Source organism: Penicillium lagena, assembly GCF_028827675.1.
Source record: "Penicillium lagena strain IBT 129212 chromosome Unknown utg000005l_segment0_segment0, whole genome shotgun sequence".
Classification (NCBI taxonomy): Eukaryota; Fungi; Ascomycota; class Eurotiomycetes; order Eurotiales; family Aspergillaceae; genus Penicillium; species Penicillium lagena.
The window spans coordinates 247,569-265,253 of NW_026623226.1; the positions used below are offsets into that span (position 1 = coordinate 247,569).

The 17,685-nt window shown below is 54.9% G+C and overlaps 8 protein-coding genes across 8 annotated transcripts; 5 read left to right on the top strand and 3 right to left on the bottom strand.

Annotated features, from left to right (window-relative positions):
- Nucleotides 1-1,170: 1,170 nt before the first annotated feature.
- On the top strand, nucleotides 1,171-3,367 carry N7510_006760 (uncharacterized protein; the record flags this gene model as incomplete). Its single annotated transcript, XM_056978685.1, has 3 exons — nucleotides 1,171-1,394; nucleotides 1,449-2,718; nucleotides 2,783-3,367. 3 exons carry the CDS (start codon nucleotides 1,171-1,173, stop codon nucleotides 3,365-3,367), a joined length of 2,079 nt encoding a protein of 692 aa, XP_056831728.1.
- Nucleotides 3,368-4,682: 1,315 nt separating this feature from the next.
- N7510_006761 (uncharacterized protein) lies at nucleotides 4,683-5,831 on the top strand (the record flags this gene model as incomplete). Its single annotated transcript, XM_056978686.1, has 1 exon — nucleotides 4,683-5,831. The coding sequence occupies one exon, from the start codon at nucleotides 4,683-4,685 to the stop codon at nucleotides 5,829-5,831; it is 1,149 nt and encodes a 382-aa protein (XP_056831729.1).
- A 1,008-nt stretch (nucleotides 5,832-6,839) lies between these two features.
- Nucleotides 6,840-10,446, top strand: phoC (uncharacterized protein; the record flags this gene model as incomplete). Its single annotated transcript, XM_056978687.1, has 9 exons — nucleotides 6,840-6,947; nucleotides 7,011-7,139; nucleotides 7,196-7,246; nucleotides 7,303-7,443; nucleotides 7,495-7,542; nucleotides 7,597-7,614; nucleotides 7,665-9,960; nucleotides 10,010-10,179; nucleotides 10,228-10,446. The coding sequence occupies 9 exons, from the start codon at nucleotides 6,840-6,842 to the stop codon at nucleotides 10,444-10,446; spliced, it is 3,180 nt and encodes a 1,059-aa protein (XP_056831730.1).
- A 452-nt stretch (nucleotides 10,447-10,898) lies between these two features.
- Nucleotides 10,899-11,700, bottom strand: N7510_006763 (uncharacterized protein; the record flags this gene model as incomplete). The annotated part of the gene is made up of 2 exons (XM_056978688.1): nucleotides 10,899-11,053; nucleotides 11,112-11,700. The coding sequence occupies 2 exons, from the start codon at nucleotides 11,698-11,700 to the stop codon at nucleotides 10,899-10,901; spliced, it is 744 nt and encodes a 247-aa protein (XP_056831731.1).
- A 412-nt stretch (nucleotides 11,701-12,112) lies between these two features.
- Nucleotides 12,113-13,089, top strand: N7510_006764 (mitochondrial 54S ribosomal protein uL3m; the record flags this gene model as incomplete). The annotated part of the gene is made up of 2 exons (XM_056978689.1): nucleotides 12,113-12,902; nucleotides 12,962-13,089. The coding sequence occupies 2 exons, from the start codon at nucleotides 12,113-12,115 to the stop codon at nucleotides 13,087-13,089; spliced, it is 918 nt and encodes a 305-aa protein (XP_056831732.1).
- A 227-nt stretch (nucleotides 13,090-13,316) lies between these two features.
- On the bottom strand, nucleotides 13,317-13,921 carry N7510_006765 (cytochrome c oxidase assembly factor 1 family protein; the record flags this gene model as incomplete). Its single annotated transcript, XM_056978690.1, has 2 exons — nucleotides 13,317-13,406; nucleotides 13,466-13,921. 2 exons carry the CDS (start codon nucleotides 13,919-13,921, stop codon nucleotides 13,317-13,319), a joined length of 546 nt encoding a protein of 181 aa, XP_056831733.1.
- Nucleotides 13,922-14,124: 203 nt separating this feature from the next.
- N7510_006766 (uncharacterized protein) lies at nucleotides 14,125-14,762 on the top strand (the record flags this gene model as incomplete). The annotated part of the gene is made up of 3 exons (XM_056978691.1): nucleotides 14,125-14,262; nucleotides 14,310-14,619; nucleotides 14,668-14,762. The coding sequence occupies 3 exons, from the start codon at nucleotides 14,125-14,127 to the stop codon at nucleotides 14,760-14,762; spliced, it is 543 nt and encodes a 180-aa protein (XP_056831734.1).
- Nucleotides 14,763-14,881: 119 nt separating this feature from the next.
- On the bottom strand, nucleotides 14,882-17,274 carry N7510_006767 (putative JmjC domain protein; the record flags this gene model as incomplete). Its single annotated transcript, XM_056978692.1, has 2 exons — nucleotides 14,882-16,944; nucleotides 17,007-17,274. 2 exons carry the CDS (start codon nucleotides 17,272-17,274, stop codon nucleotides 14,882-14,884), a joined length of 2,331 nt encoding a protein of 776 aa, XP_056831735.1.
- Between the last annotated feature and the right edge of the window lie 411 nt (nucleotides 17,275-17,685).

Genomic DNA, 17,685 nt, shown 5'->3' on the forward strand with positions numbered 1-17,685 from the left:
TTCATTCTGCTCATTATAGTCATAATCAAAAAGCAACTTAGGACAGTCGGGGTAGTCATGCGTAGGCATGGGGACCTCCAGAAGATAGAAGTATAGGAATTTATTCATATTAGCCTGGTTGTATTTAACTGTTATCCTGTGAGCAGTATATCACTACCTGTCTAGGTAGGTAGCTGAGTACCTAGTTACTGCAGTTTGTATTAATACTTACTTTCCATGAATATGATGCAGGTAGGCGAATAATTCTTCTAGAAACCTTCGGTGGAGCAGTGATAATTTCGCTACGGGTCTGGGTCAGCACTACGATCCGCCTGAAACGGTCGTGGCTGACGGTACTGTATGTAATCATCTCCTTGCGCTTAGCCTCCAATTCAGGGGTGAGTGCCCTGATTGGTCCAGTCTGGACCCAGTCGGGTCTGAAACCCGCATTGCGCCTTGCTTGGGCCATCAACAGCAGGCGATTCAAAATAAACAAACCACTGGACGATGGGTAGGAGACTATAATGTACGGACCGAGGTAGCTACTATGATGTGCCTAGATCCATAGTCCGCTGGGGGAAGAGAACAAGAGAAATGGAAGAAAAGCTAAACGGAGAAAGAGTTCAGGGGCTAGTGCCAACCCAACGCGGTTAGCCTCAGGTACCTGGCTGGGTACCGGAAGACATTGTACTGGTACGTGGGTGTCCTGCTTATCGGCTGCTGTGTCCTAAGTACCTCGACTTCTGCACGGGTACCACTAGTTTAATAGTTAGTGTATGTAACACACAGTCCGAATCCACTCCTTCTCCTCTTTCTCTCTCTCTCTCTCTTTCTTCCTTCTCTTTCTCTTCTTCAACTTACTTCCCTGTGTTCCGACCCCTGTTCGTTCTCTTCTGGCTGCTGGCCGCCATTCCTTTACAAGGACACACTGTCCCCCTCGCTCTTTGATTGATCCCTTCCGCCCCAGCCATTGTTTTCACTTTTCACTCCTTTACCCCGAAGCGCCCGCGTGCATAGTCTGTCGATTCGAATTCCGTCGTGATCTGGACCCTCCCATGAATCCGACAAACTAGCTGCGGCTCTCGCCATCTCCTTACAACGTCGTGTCGACCGGTCCCCTCGCGTTCTGGTAACGCCGCTCGTCAACTTCCGGTCCACAACAACAAGTTCTGCCTATCGGGCGCTTTCATCATGCCTCACGCCCACCATGCCAATTTACATCACCCGAATCAGCGGGAGGTCGTGCCGGTTCATCGGCTGCCGCTGCTGATGTCGAGTAGTGATTCGACTTCGCCGGCCTTGTTCGCAAGAGCTCCGCAACCTTCATCAACGTCTGATTGTGCCAAAGGAAGCAACTGTACGAAGCCCGAGAGCGAACTGACCACAACAGTCCTGCCGGTTGTACTCGGTGCAGGGTATGTTGGAGACGATGTATCTACCTGTCCCTTCTCTTGCTGACAGTCGACTAGTGTGCCCCTTTTATGTGCCGCCATCGTCCTGTACTTACTTCACCGAAGATCGGTCAGGAAATTGAAGCGTGAGGATATCAATGACAAGTATAAGTCGCTTGACTTTGGGCTAGATCCAGTGGCGTCGTCGCAAGGAAGGAGAAGGCCAGGACCTCAGGGACCAATGCCCCCCATGGCCCACAGCAAGGGATTATCGTTGGATATCATGCACCCGTATCTGCTGCCCCCGGGGATACATGGCTCTACAGATTCACTTCATTCGCTGTCCCGGACAGTGACCGGAGATGACGATAAATACCGCCCGGCTACGATCTTCACGCAAGACAATGGCTCCGTCCGCTCATTCCCTCGGACGCCTCGAGATGATGGATCCAGCATGATGGGTTCCACCCATCGACTGCCGGTCGAGGAGCCCAAATCGGCTCTGTTGCGGAATGCCCAGCGAATGTCGCGCTCGTCCCCCCCTCTCTACAACAATCCCTCCGCCGAACCCAGGTCAGGCGGCTCTCCGCCTCGCCCTGAGTATCACGAACCAACCCCGGGAGTAGCTCCGTACCCCCTGGACCATGATGAACTCAATCTGGCCATCGGTTCTACTGCTGCTGCCACGGCCTATGAAGAGGAGAAGGAAAGCAAGAGCCACGACCACGCCGAGGAACTCCATCTTCCCCCTCTCCCCACCCCGACCATCCATGTTGAGACCGAGGCCGAGCTGCACGGAGCGGAGAGCAACAGTACTCTTCATGAGGAGCGGCTCAACTTCCCTCTTCCTGAGCCAGTTCCCTCTCCGCGTGACTCGGAACTTTCCGAGCATGTTCAAGCTTCCACGACGCAATTGCCCCGGATCTCCTTGCCTTCAAGCGATGTGACCAGTGACTACGGAGATGATCACCGACAGTCTGAATTCACGATTCCTGCGGTGAACATCTCTGATGTAGAAGAAAAGCACCACGATGCGACTCCTCTGCCCGAGGTGCCAGAAGAGTCAGCGCAAAGCCTGGATCTGGACCTGGCCTACGACAACCGTCGTGACACCCGCCGTTTGACCATGGGCCTGCGCCCGCTGCCGCCGGATGATCCGTCTGAGAACCCGGAGCAGCGTGCCAACCGAATCCGATCCTTTTACAAGGAGTACTTTGACGACTCCAAGGCCGGCGGCCGGGAGACTCAATACTACGAGGACTACGATGAGGAATACTGGGAGGGCGACGGGTTTGTCTACGACCCGGTCACCGGTGAGTACTTTGATGCCGCACACCCCTATGGCTCCGTTCGCGGAGCCGATGCCTCGCCGTGCCATGACGCCACCGCCGCGTGCACCACCGCGCTTCCAGGGAGGTGGCCGTCATATGGCGAGCAGCTCCGTCGGCTTTGGTGGGTACGCTCCTGGCCCGCGTGCGTTCTCGTCGGCCTCGGGACGTCTCCCGGGTGCTCGTGGACCCCCTCGCAAGCCGATGCCCATTCCCTCCCCGCTGCAAAATCTGCCCACTCCTCATGCGCTGAAGGACGATGCGTTCATGCATGGAATTGAGTTTGCCCCGGGCAAGAACTTCCGGGACCAACGTGAGGGACGTCCAGAGACTCCTACGGGAGGACTTCGACCCTTCAGTCCGGCAATTCGTGCCCACACTCCGCTGGCCTCTCCATTTGAAGAGCTTGCTCCCATGCCCAGCCCACACGCACTGCGCAAGTCCGGCACGTACACCAACCTGGACTTCGCGCCTCCACCGCGGTTCAAGAACCAGGACACGGGAAGCGACGCCGGCAGCATCCGCAGCGCCCGGACGGGCATATCGACGGCGCACATGAACAACATCCGCATGGGGGCCTACCGCGTCAGTCGGCTGCCACCCGAGGTGGTGGGCACCAGGGACGACCTGATGACGAGCCTGAAACCGACGTGGGACATGTCCAGGTAGACCAGATCCCCGACCGTGACGACTGTTTGAATTCTGTATTTGTCTCCTACACCACTGATGACCTGTCGTTTGTGCTCCTCATCTTGGTCCCTCCATCCCACGGTGCATGGCGGTGTCCGACTTTGGGGGTCTTTTTTCTTCCTCTTTTTCTCTACGGCGTAAATAGATACTCGGTCGGATCTTTCATTGTTTCTTTCTTCTGGCATCTTTACCGCAATGGTATCTGGACTGTATATAAGCAGCACCACACTTGGAATTCTTTTTTTTCGATCTGATCGGACCACCAATTCCATGGATTTTCCTCGTCATGTTGATTACGCTGTTCGAGAGTCGAGCCCTGTGGGATGATAGTTTTGCCTTGCCCTGACTCCACCCCGACCGGACCCTACGCAATCTGGTAGGAGGACCGGAGAACGGCCGTAAGATTGCTTACCTAGCAGTAAACAAGGAAAGGTCTGGAGAGAGATGGCCCGACCACCGCAAACCAGAAGGGCCCGTTATCTATTTTCTCACTAAGCACGGATAAAATACCCTAGTGGTATGAGGATTGACGTGGCAAGTGAGCACAAAGTGCATCATCATTAATTATTATTATCGTCTGATAATCATATGCTCTCGCTTAAGAGGATGCACTCCGGGCATAATGCATCAATGTCCTGCTGGGGGGCCATAGCGACGTCGGAGGGTATAGATCTCTCCGCGACAGACCTTGATCGACGCGGTCGGCGCAATGGTGCAATGAGGTACTACATCGTGCGATTCGACGATTAACGAAATCGATGCTTGCATGGGTACTCCAGACTCGCTGTCTGCAAACGTTACAGCGAGAGGCTGACCCACTCCACCCGTACTGGCGCAATACGACGATACCAACCCGTTCTCGGCCGTTTCGCTTCCCACGCTTTCGCTTTCTTCCCCCAATGGCTCACCCCAATTCGGCCAGTGTGCTGTGAGTGCATTCCAAGGTTCCTACGGACGGACGCACTGACTGCTTTGGTTCTCTTCTTTCTTCTTTTGGGGATTTCTTTCTCGTCTTCTTTTCTTTTCTTCCTCTTTGCTTCTTTTGCTCGGTCGCGCAACTCTTGGATGTACTTCCAGTCATCCGCGATCCCCTGAACCGCCAGCCTCGTCAGACGCTGCATCTTGGTCCCGTTTTGCCCTCTCTCCTAAGACTGTGACACGGTTCCTCGTGTCGCTGCTGGACTGCCGAACATCTCACCCGACCCTCGGCATCGGGCATTGTCAAAAGACATCCATCTCCTGGGACCGGGACTCTTCCCACCGGCTTGGGTCGCTGTGATTGTCCTCCTCCAACATGACGGCAGCAGCGGCAGCGGCAGCAGCAGCGGCCAGCAACGTAGCGGGCTCGGCCACCGACGGCAAGGACGGAGCATCCACTGACTCGTCGTCCTCGCCCACGCCAACAACGACTTCCACATCGACCACCACCACAAGCACAACGTCGTCGCCAACCACCACCACCAGCACTACCACCACGTCGTCAAGTACGTCGTCGTCGACTCCCACCCCAACCTCAACAACGACGACGACTACCACGTCGACCACCACGACTCCGTCAACCACGTCTGCCCCGAGTACAACGGCCGAGACCACCACTTCCAATGGCACCACCAAAACCGTCGTCGTCACCTCGACGGACTCTCCCACCACCTCATCCAGCACGACCTCCTCTGCGACAGCTACCTCGTCTCCGGCACTGTCGGGTACCACCACTAGCAATGGCTCTGGCGGCCTGTCCGCCGCAGGCACCATTGCCATCGCCGTCGTCGTGCCCGTCGTGGCGGTGGCTTTGATCATCCTCGCTGCGATCTTCTTCTGGCGCAAACGAAAGGCGAGGAAGGCGGCAGAGGAAGAGCGCCGCAAGGAAGTAGAGGAGTATGGCTTCAATCCGAACAACGACCCGACCCTGCCCGGCATCGGCGGTATTGCAGTGCCCAAGGGCGACACCTCGTCCGGCTATCGCGGCTGGGGCACGACGTCGGCCGGCCGCAAGGCCTCGACCAATCTGTCGAGTGGCATGGGCGGCATGGCCATGTCGGAAACCAGCGGCCCCGGTTACCACCACCCCTCGCCCAGCGAAGGCACCAACCAATACTCCGAGGGCATGCGCCCCGGTTCTGGGGAAGTGGAGGGCGTCGGCCCCATGGGTGTCGTGCCCACGGGCGCTAATCGCGGCGACATCCAGCGTGGTCCGTCGAACGCGTCCTCAGCCTACTCAGCGGGCAACCACTCCGAGGTGTCGGAGGAGAGCCACATGTCGGGCGCGCATCCGACGGGCGGCTACTATGGAGACAACCCGTACTACGGCGAGCAGTACGGGGCCTATGGCGATGACTCCTACCAGCCGGTGATTCGCGATGTGCAGGCGCGACGCAACACGCACATCGAGAACCCCGGAGTGTACCCGCGACAAGGGAATGCGGGCATTGCGCAGAATTTCTAAGCGATTTCAAAAGTTCCATCCCTTGTTTTTTTTGGTCCATGGTGCCCGCGATCCCTCGCTCTCTCTCCCCTTCTTCTTTCCTCCATCATACACGCAAATCTCTCTCTCTCTCCCTCTCTCTCTCTCTTGATCATAGCCGACTCCTTTCCTTCCGCCCCGGCTGGCTGGAACATTCCCGCTGGCCACGGGCCCATCCCGGCGCGACGGACGTTCTCTCGTCTATTTTTCTTTAGTATGTTGTTGTAATGGGGTTTGTCTTTAGTTTGTTCTGTCTGATATATCCCTCGCATCTGGACCCGCAGTTGCATATCCTGTCTGATGGTATGGGCGCATGTACATCTTTTTCTTTGGTTTTTTTCTTCTGTGCACTGGACATAGTGGTCGTATAGTTAGTTAATTGGAATCACATCGTACAAGATCCCTTCAGTATCCATAGTTGTGAACAAGCGTGCAAAGTGCCCCTCGATCGTACAACCCGGACCCAGACAAACGTGCCGAAAGCGTGCGTGCAGGAGCCACTGTCATTGGTGCAAACTAGCTCTCCACTCCCGACCTCATCGCGATAACTAACCAACTAACGGACTACTTTTACTACCTCAGGAAACCATCAGTGTCGAGGAGACACACAAGTGTCACGGGCTGTCCCACACACTCTGTCCCACCAGACACCCTAGCTATCCTCTGCCCCTCCTTCTTTCCTTCCTCCTCTCTCTCTCTCTCTTTTTGTCTCCCACCCACGCCCTTCCCTGATCCTCCAATTCACCACCCGCTCTCCCGCCTGCCAGATCTCCCTTCCCTGCTCTTAGGATCCGTCATACGCAGTCGCCCGTGAACCCCGGCCACCCAACCAGTCAGCCACCGCCCCCCAGAGCCCGGGAGAGCTGACGCTCTCTCCGGCAAACGCATCATGTACGTGCTCTCTGTCCGACAGTCTGGGGTTGGTCCCTTGCAGCCACGAGCACAAGGGACCACCCGCCCCCTTACTGACCACCTCCTTCTACTCGGCCGATGGTGCTAATCTCCTCTTGCAGGAAGTTCGGGAAACAGATTCAGCGCCGGCAGCTGGATCTCCCCGAATATGCCGCCAGCTTCGTCAACTACAAGGCCCTGAAGAAAGTGGGTGTCCCGGCGATCAACCCAGGAAACAGATCGAACAGCTAACACGACTCCCTCTATCAGCTGATCAAGCAACTCAGCGCCACTCCAACCATCCCGGCTCAAACCACGGCCGAGGATGTGGCCCAGACGGGGACACTCGATGCGCAGGCCGCCCTGCGCGCGAACAAGGAGGTCTTCTTCTTCCGTTTAGTATGAGCCCTCAACGCCTCTCATCGCATTATCACCCGGACTAATGCGTGGTACAGGAACGGGAGATCGAGAAAGTCAATGCGTTTTATCTACAGAAGGAATCAGAGGTATGCCACCTGGGTGCTACATGGTATCTAGCCCGACTAAACCTGATTTTTTCAAGTTCTCCCTACGTCTCAAAACGTTGGTCGATAAGAAGCGCGTCGTCCAGTCGCGGTCTGCATCCAACTCCAAGCGCCCGTCCAACTTTGTCGCGCTGTTCGAGGGATTCCAGCAGTTCGACGGCGACCTCAACAAGCTCCAGGTACGTGGTCCATCTCGGTACATGCCTCCTGGAAGCTCACTGTCTATCTAGCAATTCGTGGAGATCAATGAGACGGGAATGTCCAAAATCCTCAAAAAGGTACGTGCGAATCCTCCTGACAGAAAAGGATTTATAAACTGATGGCTATAATAGTGGGATAAAACGTCTAAGGTTCAATCGACTTCTCCCAAACGCTTTTCTCTAGCTAATAAATTCTGCAGTCTCGGATGAAAGAGCTATACCTTCACCGTGCCGTGGAAGTGCAACCATGTTTCAACCGGGAGGTGCTCCGCGATCTTTCGGACCGTGCGACAACAGCTCGGCTGGAGTTGGAGGCATGGGCGGAGGGAGAGAACATTGAGTTTGATGCTGCACGGCCGCCCGCTGGTGCTGCGGCGTCTGCTGGGGCGGAGGAGGATGAATTGGATCTCCAGGTCCTGCAGTCTGCCTCGACCGGCAATCTCCAGACGCTGCGGGAATGGTTGGTGAAATTGAAGACCTCGCCAGATGCCCGCGATCGCGGCACCCGGACTTTCTTGACCGCGATTAACGGCTTCTCTGATGATGTTTTGGGCCTTCTCCTGGAAAGTGGACTGGTGGACATCCACGCGGAGGATGACATCAATGAACGGAATTGCCTTCACGAGGCCGCCATCTCCGGTCGTGACTTTGTGTTCAGGGCGGGTCTAGCTGCCTCGGTGGATATCTCCATGTCAGACGTGTATGGACGGATACCGTTACACTACGCATGCATGCACGGACGCGTGGAGATGGTGAAGCAGCTTTTGGCCGTTGGACCGCATACCGTCGACGTAATGGACCACGACAACTTCACTCCCTTGATCCACAGCATCGTCAAGGGTCAGCTCGCCTGCGCGGAGCAGCTGCTATTCAACAATGCCCGCATTGACCCGACCCAGGAGGCGGATCAAGTTCCTTTAAATGCTAGCCAATATGGCGCCTTCCCGATTGTCAAGACGGATCACATTCCCTTGAATCTTGCCTGTCAATATGGCTCTATTCCGATTGTCAAGATGCTCCTTGAACGACATGCGAAATTGCTACCGGACGCCGAGGGGCTTTACCCACAGCACATGGTGGCTCGCGCCTCACAGTCCCCGGAGCTGTTCTTGCTCCTGAAGCAGCACGGTGCCGACCTGAACCAGCGAGACAAGCTCTATCAGTGGACGCCTCTCTTCCATGCAGCGAGCGAAGGCTGCGTGCCATGTTTGCGCACACTCCTCGAGCTCGGCGTGGACCCGCATGTGGCCGACGAGAAGGGACTGTCCGCGATGTACTACGCCGCATGGGAAGGTCATCTGGAGTGTATGCTTCTTCTCTGGGCTAAGCCCTCAAGCGTCATCTCAGGACGACGGGCAATGGATGTGCTCAATGGTCTGCAACTGCAAGGCGCCGCCGATGCAATGGGGGACCCGATGGAACAAGAGGAGTCTACCGAGATGGACACCGCGGACGGTATCCCAGATCTGTCCCTACCGCCCCCGATCATCCCGTTGAGGCGGTACGGCCACAACTTCCTGGACAAGAAGACCTTTGTCCAAATCTTGTTCGACCAAGGGAATACGGGGTCGATTGCATTTGATCAAGCTGGACGCTACCCGGCGGCCCGATTGACCATCTCATCCAAGCTGTCAGACCTGATTCCACGCACCATTATGTTGCCCATCCAGGACGATTCCCGAAGCATCTCCTTCCACGTGGACAACCTCGACACTTTCACCGTGGATTTCGAGATCTTCCCGACCTTTGGCTCCAAGGTGATTGCCAAGAGCGTGGCTCTGCCGGTCGTCTTCCGCGTCGAATCGTCAAGCACCGGTACATGCAGCCTGCCACTGTTCGACCCACGGCTGCGCGCGATCGGTCAGCTGCGGTTTAATTTCCAGGTCATCAAGCCGTATCACGGTGATCCCTTGGAGATCACCCACTTCGCGACATACTGGAAGGCGACCAGTGCTTTGGACTCTGAACATAATGGGCTGGTCACCGGCTCCAGTCTGTCGGGAGACTATGTGCAGCTCTTCGTGCAGCTGACCCGGGATCGAGTGCCAGTGCTTTATTCTCAATTTACCATCGACCACCATGGCATCGCGATCCCGATCTGCCACCTGACGTATGCTCAATTACAGGCCGTTGGCGCGGAACGAGGCATCAACCACCAGCAAGTGATGCAGTTCCTGGAGACCCAGGCGGCTCATGACATGCCTCAGGCTCATCGACTCCTTGCAACATCCTTCCTGTCCCTTCGGGAAGTCTTGCGGCATCTGCCGGTCGACCTGAACATCAACATCACAATCCTTTATCCATCTGTCGCCGAGGAGCAGAGTCTTGACATGAGCTCGCTGGCAGATGTCAACAGCTTTGCCGACTCGATATTGACAGATGTCTTTGACCATGCTCGCGTGGCTCGGGAAAAGAACCCAGACTTCATGCGGTCCGTGGTGTTCACGTCGTATAACCCGAATATCTGCACGGCCCTCAATTGGAAGCAGCCGAATTGTAAGTTATCTTGATGTTTAGGGGGGCGTTCTTACTGACATGACCTCAGATCCTGTCCTTCTCTGCAATGACCTCGGGCAGATCCGAGATCTGGCTCAGAATGTGGGCTCGATGCCTCATGTGGACAGCAGTGGACGGGCGTCGATGTCTATCAAGGAGTCTGCGCGGATTGCCCAAAGTAACAACTTCATGGGTCTGATCTGCCGGTCGAGTCTTCTGGTACGTTTTACACTCTAGTTGGTCTATTTCTTGCTAATTTGTTTCCAGAATGTTGTTCCCGCATTAGTGGAAACCATTAAAGAGCTCGGCCTGGTCCTTGTGGCTGACACCTCCGATGAGGTCGGGCAGCCCGACCGTGCAGACGCACTGTCGGCCGCCAGCGCGATGGGCGTCGCCGCCGAATGGGCCTACCGAATGCCCGACGGTGTCAACGGTGTGATGAAGGCCAATGGCATCCTTCGATTCAATGATATGATCGACATGTGAGCGGATTTATTTACACTTGCTTATTTTCCCAATATGTTGTACCATGCTCTTCTTTTTGGAGGGGCTTTTACCGAGTGACATCAAAAAGGGCGGATTCTTTTGCTTTGCCCTCGTTTTGAATACCAGTCTGGTCCATATTGGGGGTTTTTTTTCTTTTCTTTGCTATTTCGACTCAATACCGGCGCTGGAAATAGATCGGGATCCACGGACTTTGGGGTGGCTACGTTTACGGGGTTGGGTGGCTGTATGATATGCTCGTTGCTTGTAGATGGACCAGAAATACCCTTTCTTTATGAGTGGAGAACCGGCGTGCAGACGCCGTGTTAGATCTAAACCAAGGGCGAACGAATAATGTACAAGTTCCCAAATCAGTACTCGTCTCACTTCGCTATGCTGTACAGATGCCCCCTTCTAAAACCAAAAGAAGAAAACCAAAAGAAAATCATGAGAGATCAAGAGGAGCTCTTAGGCTTCCGCTTCCCAATGTTCCACCCCCAGCGCCGCAACGTCTTGACCACCTTGGGCGTCACGGCCGCCGTCAAAGGTACCCGGATGAAGATGAAGCTCTTGTGGATGGCATACGCCAGAGCGAGCTGTGTCCATATACCTGGGAGATAGTTAGCAGCTGATATTTAGCAAATGTGAACGAAAGAACAAAAACATACTAGCTTCTTCTCCCCTATTCCGCTCATCCGCACGAGCCAACCGGCCCTGCTGGGCATCTTCCGTCGCCAGGGCTACTTCTGTCTGCCCTTCTTCCTTTGTGAGCTGCGGCCACGCCGAGCCAAACGTCGACTTGAGGAACTCAATGGCCACATGCTCGTAGTATCCGATACGGTCAACGCCGAGCAGCCGCACGGCCGCGAAGCAGAATGGGAAATCCAGAGCCGAGAGGCCCAGGTATACGCCCAGCGCGGCCCAGCCGTATTCGCGGGACAGTTTCTTCAGCCGCGCCGATAGAGATGTGGGTTCTTGCTCCGTCTGGGGCCTAGGACCGGTAGAATTGAAGCGGCGGCCTGGTCGGAGGCTTTGTCTGGAAGGGAGTAGTCGGTTCAGTGGGGTTGTTCGTGAAGGAGTCCGGATGGCGGTGGTCAAGGACCGCCGCGTTGTCCCGGAAGCTTGCTGCAGTAGCCTCGCATGGCTACGACGCACTGTCAGGCCGCGCATGGACGACAAGGAGGAAGTGCCCGTGGAGATGGGTTGCGAGAGCGCAGACGAGACCCATCGCGAGAGAAGGGAGGGTCGGAGAGCCATTGTGGCAAGGGTGGGTGGTTGATTTGGGGAGGATCGGGAGAGGGAGAATAAGAGAGTTCGTGAGAGTCACAGGCGGGAGCTCTTTTTTTAATGTTTCGGCGTTTTCGGTCCACCCGGTCCGATCGGGCTACCGGAGTTTGCGAGCGTTGTTTGGCGCGAGGCTGGGGAGGTATTGAATCAGCTGGTTGGCTCTGGGTGAGACCGGTAGCCTCTGCGGTAGGGTGTATTTTGATGAGGGAGATTGTAAGGAAGAATGAAAAAATGAGCAGGTAGTTATAGTATGGAGAAAACTGAGTTACTGAGCAAACATAACTAGTAAGTTAACTGTCTAATTGGGTGGAATGACTAAGCCCGACCAAAATTTAAGCCCACGGGAAGAGCGAGTGTCTTCACCTCCCATCGCTCACTCACCATGCCGCCACGCCTCCCAGGGAAGCTGCTGCCGCTTTCCTTCCCGCTATGGGGCGTTCCATCGCTGGCGCCTCGCACAGCGGCGCGGTCATTCGGTATCCGCTCGCTCAATCCCCCGAAACCCAGCCGGTTCAATGTCGGGCCCGGCCTGCCTGTTCTCGAGTCGACATCAACAGCAGCGCTCCGACGCAAAGCCAATTCGCTGCCCCTGCGCTCAGGCGTTATTACAACTAAGAAGGGGATGACAGCCGTGTACGACCCGGAGACGGGCAAGCGCACCGCGTGCACCGTGCTGCAATTGGACCGGGTCGAGGTGGTCTCACACAAGACGCGGCAGAGGCACGGCTACTTCGCGGTACAGATTGGTGCCGGCTGGAGACACCCTAGCAATGTGAAAAAGGCCATGCTAGGTCATTTCTCTTCCCAGGGCGTCTCGCCCAAGCGTCACGTCGCGGAGTTCCGTGTCAAGGATGAGTCCGGTCTCCCGCCTGTCGGCCAGCCGATCGATGCCGCTTGGTTCCAGGAAGGCCAATATATCGACGCCCGCTCCAACACCAAGGGAAAGGGCTTTGCTGGTGTGATGAAGCGCCACGGCTTCCACGGCCAGGACCGCACTCACGGTGTTAGTTTGACGCATCGATCGGCGGGTTCGACGGGTCCCAGTCAGGGTGGTGGTTCGAGAGTGTATCCTGGAAAGAAGATGGCTGGGAATATGGGGAATAACCAAAATACCGTCCAAAATCTGAAGGTGTTGAAAGTGGATGCGGAGAATGGTATTGTTGTTGTGAACGGTATGTACCCCATGCCCCTTTTTTGCTATCTTGATCTCTCTCTGACAATGATGATAAAGGTACCGTTAGTGGTCCCAAGGGATGCGTCGTCCGGATCCAGGATGCGATCAAGAAGCCGTGGCCGAAAGTTGCCCCGATTGTGGCAGAGCCCCCGGTCGAGGCTGCGGCTGCGACCGCGACTGCTTGATTGAAAGAGAGAATTCGGGTATGAGCCGCATGTACTACTATTTACTCCTATCGTGCAATCTTTGTTTCCTTGAGCGGCGTTTGTATATGATACAAAATGATATCCTTTTCTCTTTTGTTCTCCCATGTTACATTTGTCAAAAAAAATTCCATAAAAATATCCCCGAAACACCAAATTTCATGCATGAACATACTTCTATACATATCCCCAGCGGCTGTCCAGCCCGTCTAGTCCTGTCGGAAAGGATCATTGTCTTTCTCGAGCAGCTGCACCACCGTGCCGTCCTCGGTCTCGAGACTCCATTCCTCCGTGCGGAACTACAAAAGAAATTGTCAGTAAAAATGGAAGACACAAACAGGGACAATATAAAACTCACAAAACTCATCCGGTCCGGTCGAATACTGCGAAACCGCATCTTGCCCTGCCCCTTGGTGCCTTTGACCCAGAATGAGATATTGATCCGACCATGCAACTGGTTCATCTCGCCGCTGATCCAGGGAATCTGTTGGGCAAAGTAAATCTCATCCCCCAGGACCTCGCGTGCCTGTGGTGATGTCCGCAGCGCATACAGCGTGCTGCTCACCACGCTGCTCGAGGACTTTTGGTAGTTGAAGATGCCTAGCATCGCTGCGCCCACCACCACCACAAAAATCGGCAGTGTCCTTGCCCATCGCCGAGGAGTGATTGTTGGCAGCTCGCGGTCTGCGCGCCGTTCCATGATAGGCCCTGTGTTTGGGCCTGGTGCAGGCGTGATTCTGCGGAGTTGGGGGAGAGTTTGGCGGCGAGGCGCGAGGCCTGCTGCTCGTCGAGCGAGTGTGCGCGAGATGAGCATCGCGGGAGTGCGTGTGTGAGTAAGTGGGAGATAGCCAATTACTGTCTTGGAGGCGGGAAGGATGTTGATTGAGGTGGGAGGGAAAAGAAGTTGGTTGCGAAATGGAAGAAGAAAAGGAAGTGCCAAACAAGACAAACACCCTCTCCAACTATCAACTTCCGAACTATCACCACTTACACCAAACTGACTTATCAACCACAGCGATGGCTGCAGTCCGCCTCCGCCGGGCATTCCACTATCCCGAGGACTCCGATGGCCGCGAGGAGCTGGATGAGGAGGAACAACACCAGTTGATCCAGCAGCTACAGACGCAGAACGATACGCGCAATGGCCAGTACAATGTAACTGGTCCCGCCATCCAGCCTGACAAGAGCTAAAGCGTTTCTAGATGGTCTTCTCCATGATCCCACTACTCACCGCGGTGGTATTTGTGACCGCCGTCTTCTCAGCATCGCTGGTGGAGCGCTTCTTCGCACTGCTCAGCATCGTCTCGCTGGCAACGACAGCGGGTATCATGCGTTCGTCCCCTCTCCAGCGAGATCGAAAGGGCAAGAAACCTATATCTGCACAGGATGAGCGCCGGGCGTGGATTCGCTCGCTGGTACCTGCTAACGTCGTCGCCTGTGCCGTGCTGGCGGTGTATTGTCTCGCCGGCCGCTCCTCGGCTGTTCGACCAATGCTCTATCTGCTGCCCGGAGGTGCGTACTTTTATTTATTGGGAGATCTTTGCTCACCATGTGGTACAGTGATGCTGGCGACGATCCTGCTGGCTCGGGAAGTTATGCTATCGGTCGACCTCGCGTCTCTTAAGGATCTGCAGTACGAGTACAAAGGTGCTTGAGCAAATCATGAATTTAATTAATGACTATGGAACATGTTCATCATGATATCGTCCTGGGGGTATTAAAGCAAGATTCGTACAATGGACCACACCTAGTCATAATAAAACAAGTGTACATCTTATCCGGACGCGGGACTGTCCAAGCCCGCAAAGGAACTGTCAAACAACGCAGGATCGACGGGGATCTCGTCGAGTCCCCCAAGCTCCGGATCTAGGGAGGGCTCGTAGACTCCATTGATAGGAAATGGACCGTTCTGCAACTCCTTGTCATTCTCGGCGATTTCCTGTTCCCGCCGCTGCGCCTCCTGCTGGTGTTGCGCGATCCGGCGCGAGTAGTCACTACCAGACTGCTTCAACCACCGCGAGTTCGACACCCGAAAGTTGACCAAGGACTCGACACTGCGGAAATCCGCGACCTTCTGGGTGTCGTGTCCCGGCAACAAACACCGAGGTTCGTATGGGATCGTAGCCGGATCCTCTCGACAGACACTGCAACTGCAGATTTTCTGGCATTTGGGACACAGCCAGCGGTACTTCTCCATAGCCTGCTGGGGATGGATATCAAATGCCCGGAATAAAGTGCCATAGCAGTATTGCAACTCACAGTGCCCGCACGAAGCAAGTTTCCAGGCGGGTTCAACTTCTCTGCAAACATGGCAGATACCTTCATCTTTTTTGAGCGACGACCGAAGTTTCCGACGCTTGCGAGAAGAGCGTCCATCGGCAGAATCGGGCTCACTAGAGTTTCCGTTCCCCTTTGCTGCCACCACTTTCGCGGGTTTGCTCGGATCGTTCCAAGGTCTTAATTTCAGCTGCTCCTGGCAGATCTCAGCCAAAGACTTTTTGCCCATCTTGACTCGCGCAACACTCCAAGGCGGGAATCGATCCTTGAGTGTCTCTTTGACGCCAGTAGAGTCATTATTCTGGAGCACTGGTGAGTGATTCGGGTCGGTGTCGTCCCATTTTTCAAAGGCCAGAATCTGTCTTCTCCAGGAGTCGTGCAGCCTAATCAGATTTTGCCAGTTGAACTGCTCCACCCATTTGAGTCTCGAGATGCAGGCACAACTTCTTCCCATCACATAACATTCCATGCAGACATCATAGTTGTCTTCGGCGCCCTTGGGGCCAGTAAGCACGCAGCACGGGCAGGTCAAAAATCGGTTGAAGATATTGCATCGACAGAAAGAGCACGTGATATAGCTGTCAAATTCGATGAGTTCGACGGGCTGCTTCGTTTTGGCATTTTGCGAAAACGTCTCGGACAAAAGAATACTCGTGTACAAGACAAAGAGTCGTTGGAAATCTTGCCAGAGCAGCTTAGCCTCGGGATTGTCCACGGTATCATCAATGCGGTGAAGCATTTTCGAATACCGCTCGAGCGAGAAGAAAACGATGGCTTTGTTTTTGTATTGCTCGTCACGACCGACCATCCGCGCAAGGGGCAATGCCTCAACCAGAGCCATCTCCAGCGTGTCCACCGTGGTGCGGTTCCAGGCCACCTTCATAGTCCGGGTGCCGCGATTCCATACCTGATGAGCAGCTAGAGGAGGGATCAGAATGAAGTCGCCCGGCTTCTGTTCCACAATGTAGGTTTTGAATGGGGCATCTTTCCACGCGTCCAATTGAGCAAAATGATCCTCAAGTTCGATATCGTGTTTGAGAATCGACAGCCAATACTCGGACACGACATGGCGATCCTTTGTCTTGGTCATAAACCAGATCGACGAACCCGGTCTGGTCGCTTTCCCATACTCGGGGGATCCATCGGAGGCCTCGACCATCAGGTTGTGGCCAAGGCTAGCACACATCTCCTGATGTGCGGGTGTGTAGGTGCCTTCATGTCCGATATAGCACATCAGATTTTCCGCGCGCATCTCTGGAGGGAGGCTGCTCATCAAATCGCCCGCTCTGGTGATCGGGTCATCATTGGCGGCTGCGACCGGGGTCCAGGAATTCTTCTGCCGCGACTCATTCAAGTAGAATAGTGAAGGAGGGATCACATCCGACAGATAATCTCGCCATTCCGGGGGGCAATCAATGTCTTTCAAATATATCCTCTGGCGTTCGGGTTTGGCGTAGTCGAAGGCCGTCATTTTATCAGTCAATCCCGGCATATTCTTCAGATAATGACCCATGGTCAGGGGCATGTTGCTTCCCTTGGACAAGTCTCTGGCAACTTCATCTACTCAATTGGTCAATAATGCGACACGCCACGCACTCAATCCATGAGAAATGATCGCTTACGCTTTTTGTGATAGGTCTCCCGTAACCATTTCTCCGAGAAGAGAGATTTGTTCAGCTTTTTGTGGAAACCTTCCACCACAAGTGGACGTCCGCGTCTCACAACCTGGTACAACACCAGCCTCTCAAAATCCTCCAGGTTATTGTCATTGATCGAATCGGCAGTAAGCCTCCACGCGTGACTGAATTTGGGAGTCGATTCGATGAGCTTCTGCACATCCAGAGAGGGAGAAATCGGCTTGAAAGCCGTGAGGTTTGGCTGGGATGTCATTAAGTGGCAGCTGCTCAGAGATCCTCTCGGCTAGCGAGAGGAGCTAGCGGGTGCATCGCCTGGTAGGGCGAGTGTAAAACAAACATCAAGGAAAAGGGCCGAGGCGTGAAGGCATCAAACCGGAGCTGCCAGTCAATGCGACAGACAACAGACCAAATGACACGCGGTTTGGGCGGAAGGAAGGATCGCAGAGCTTCAGAGACAGCTTTTGAGCATGAGATATGTTGCGATGAAACCAGTGCGATAGTGGGGAGGAAGAGAGCGAAGAGAAGACGAGCGTGGGTGGAAGAGGTGAGTGAAGTGGTACGAGCAATGGGAGAACGAGAACGCGACAACAACGGAAATGGTTGCCTCAGGCCGCCATCCATTTAAAGCTATCCAGTGGAAATCTCCAAGATGCCCTCTTCTGAC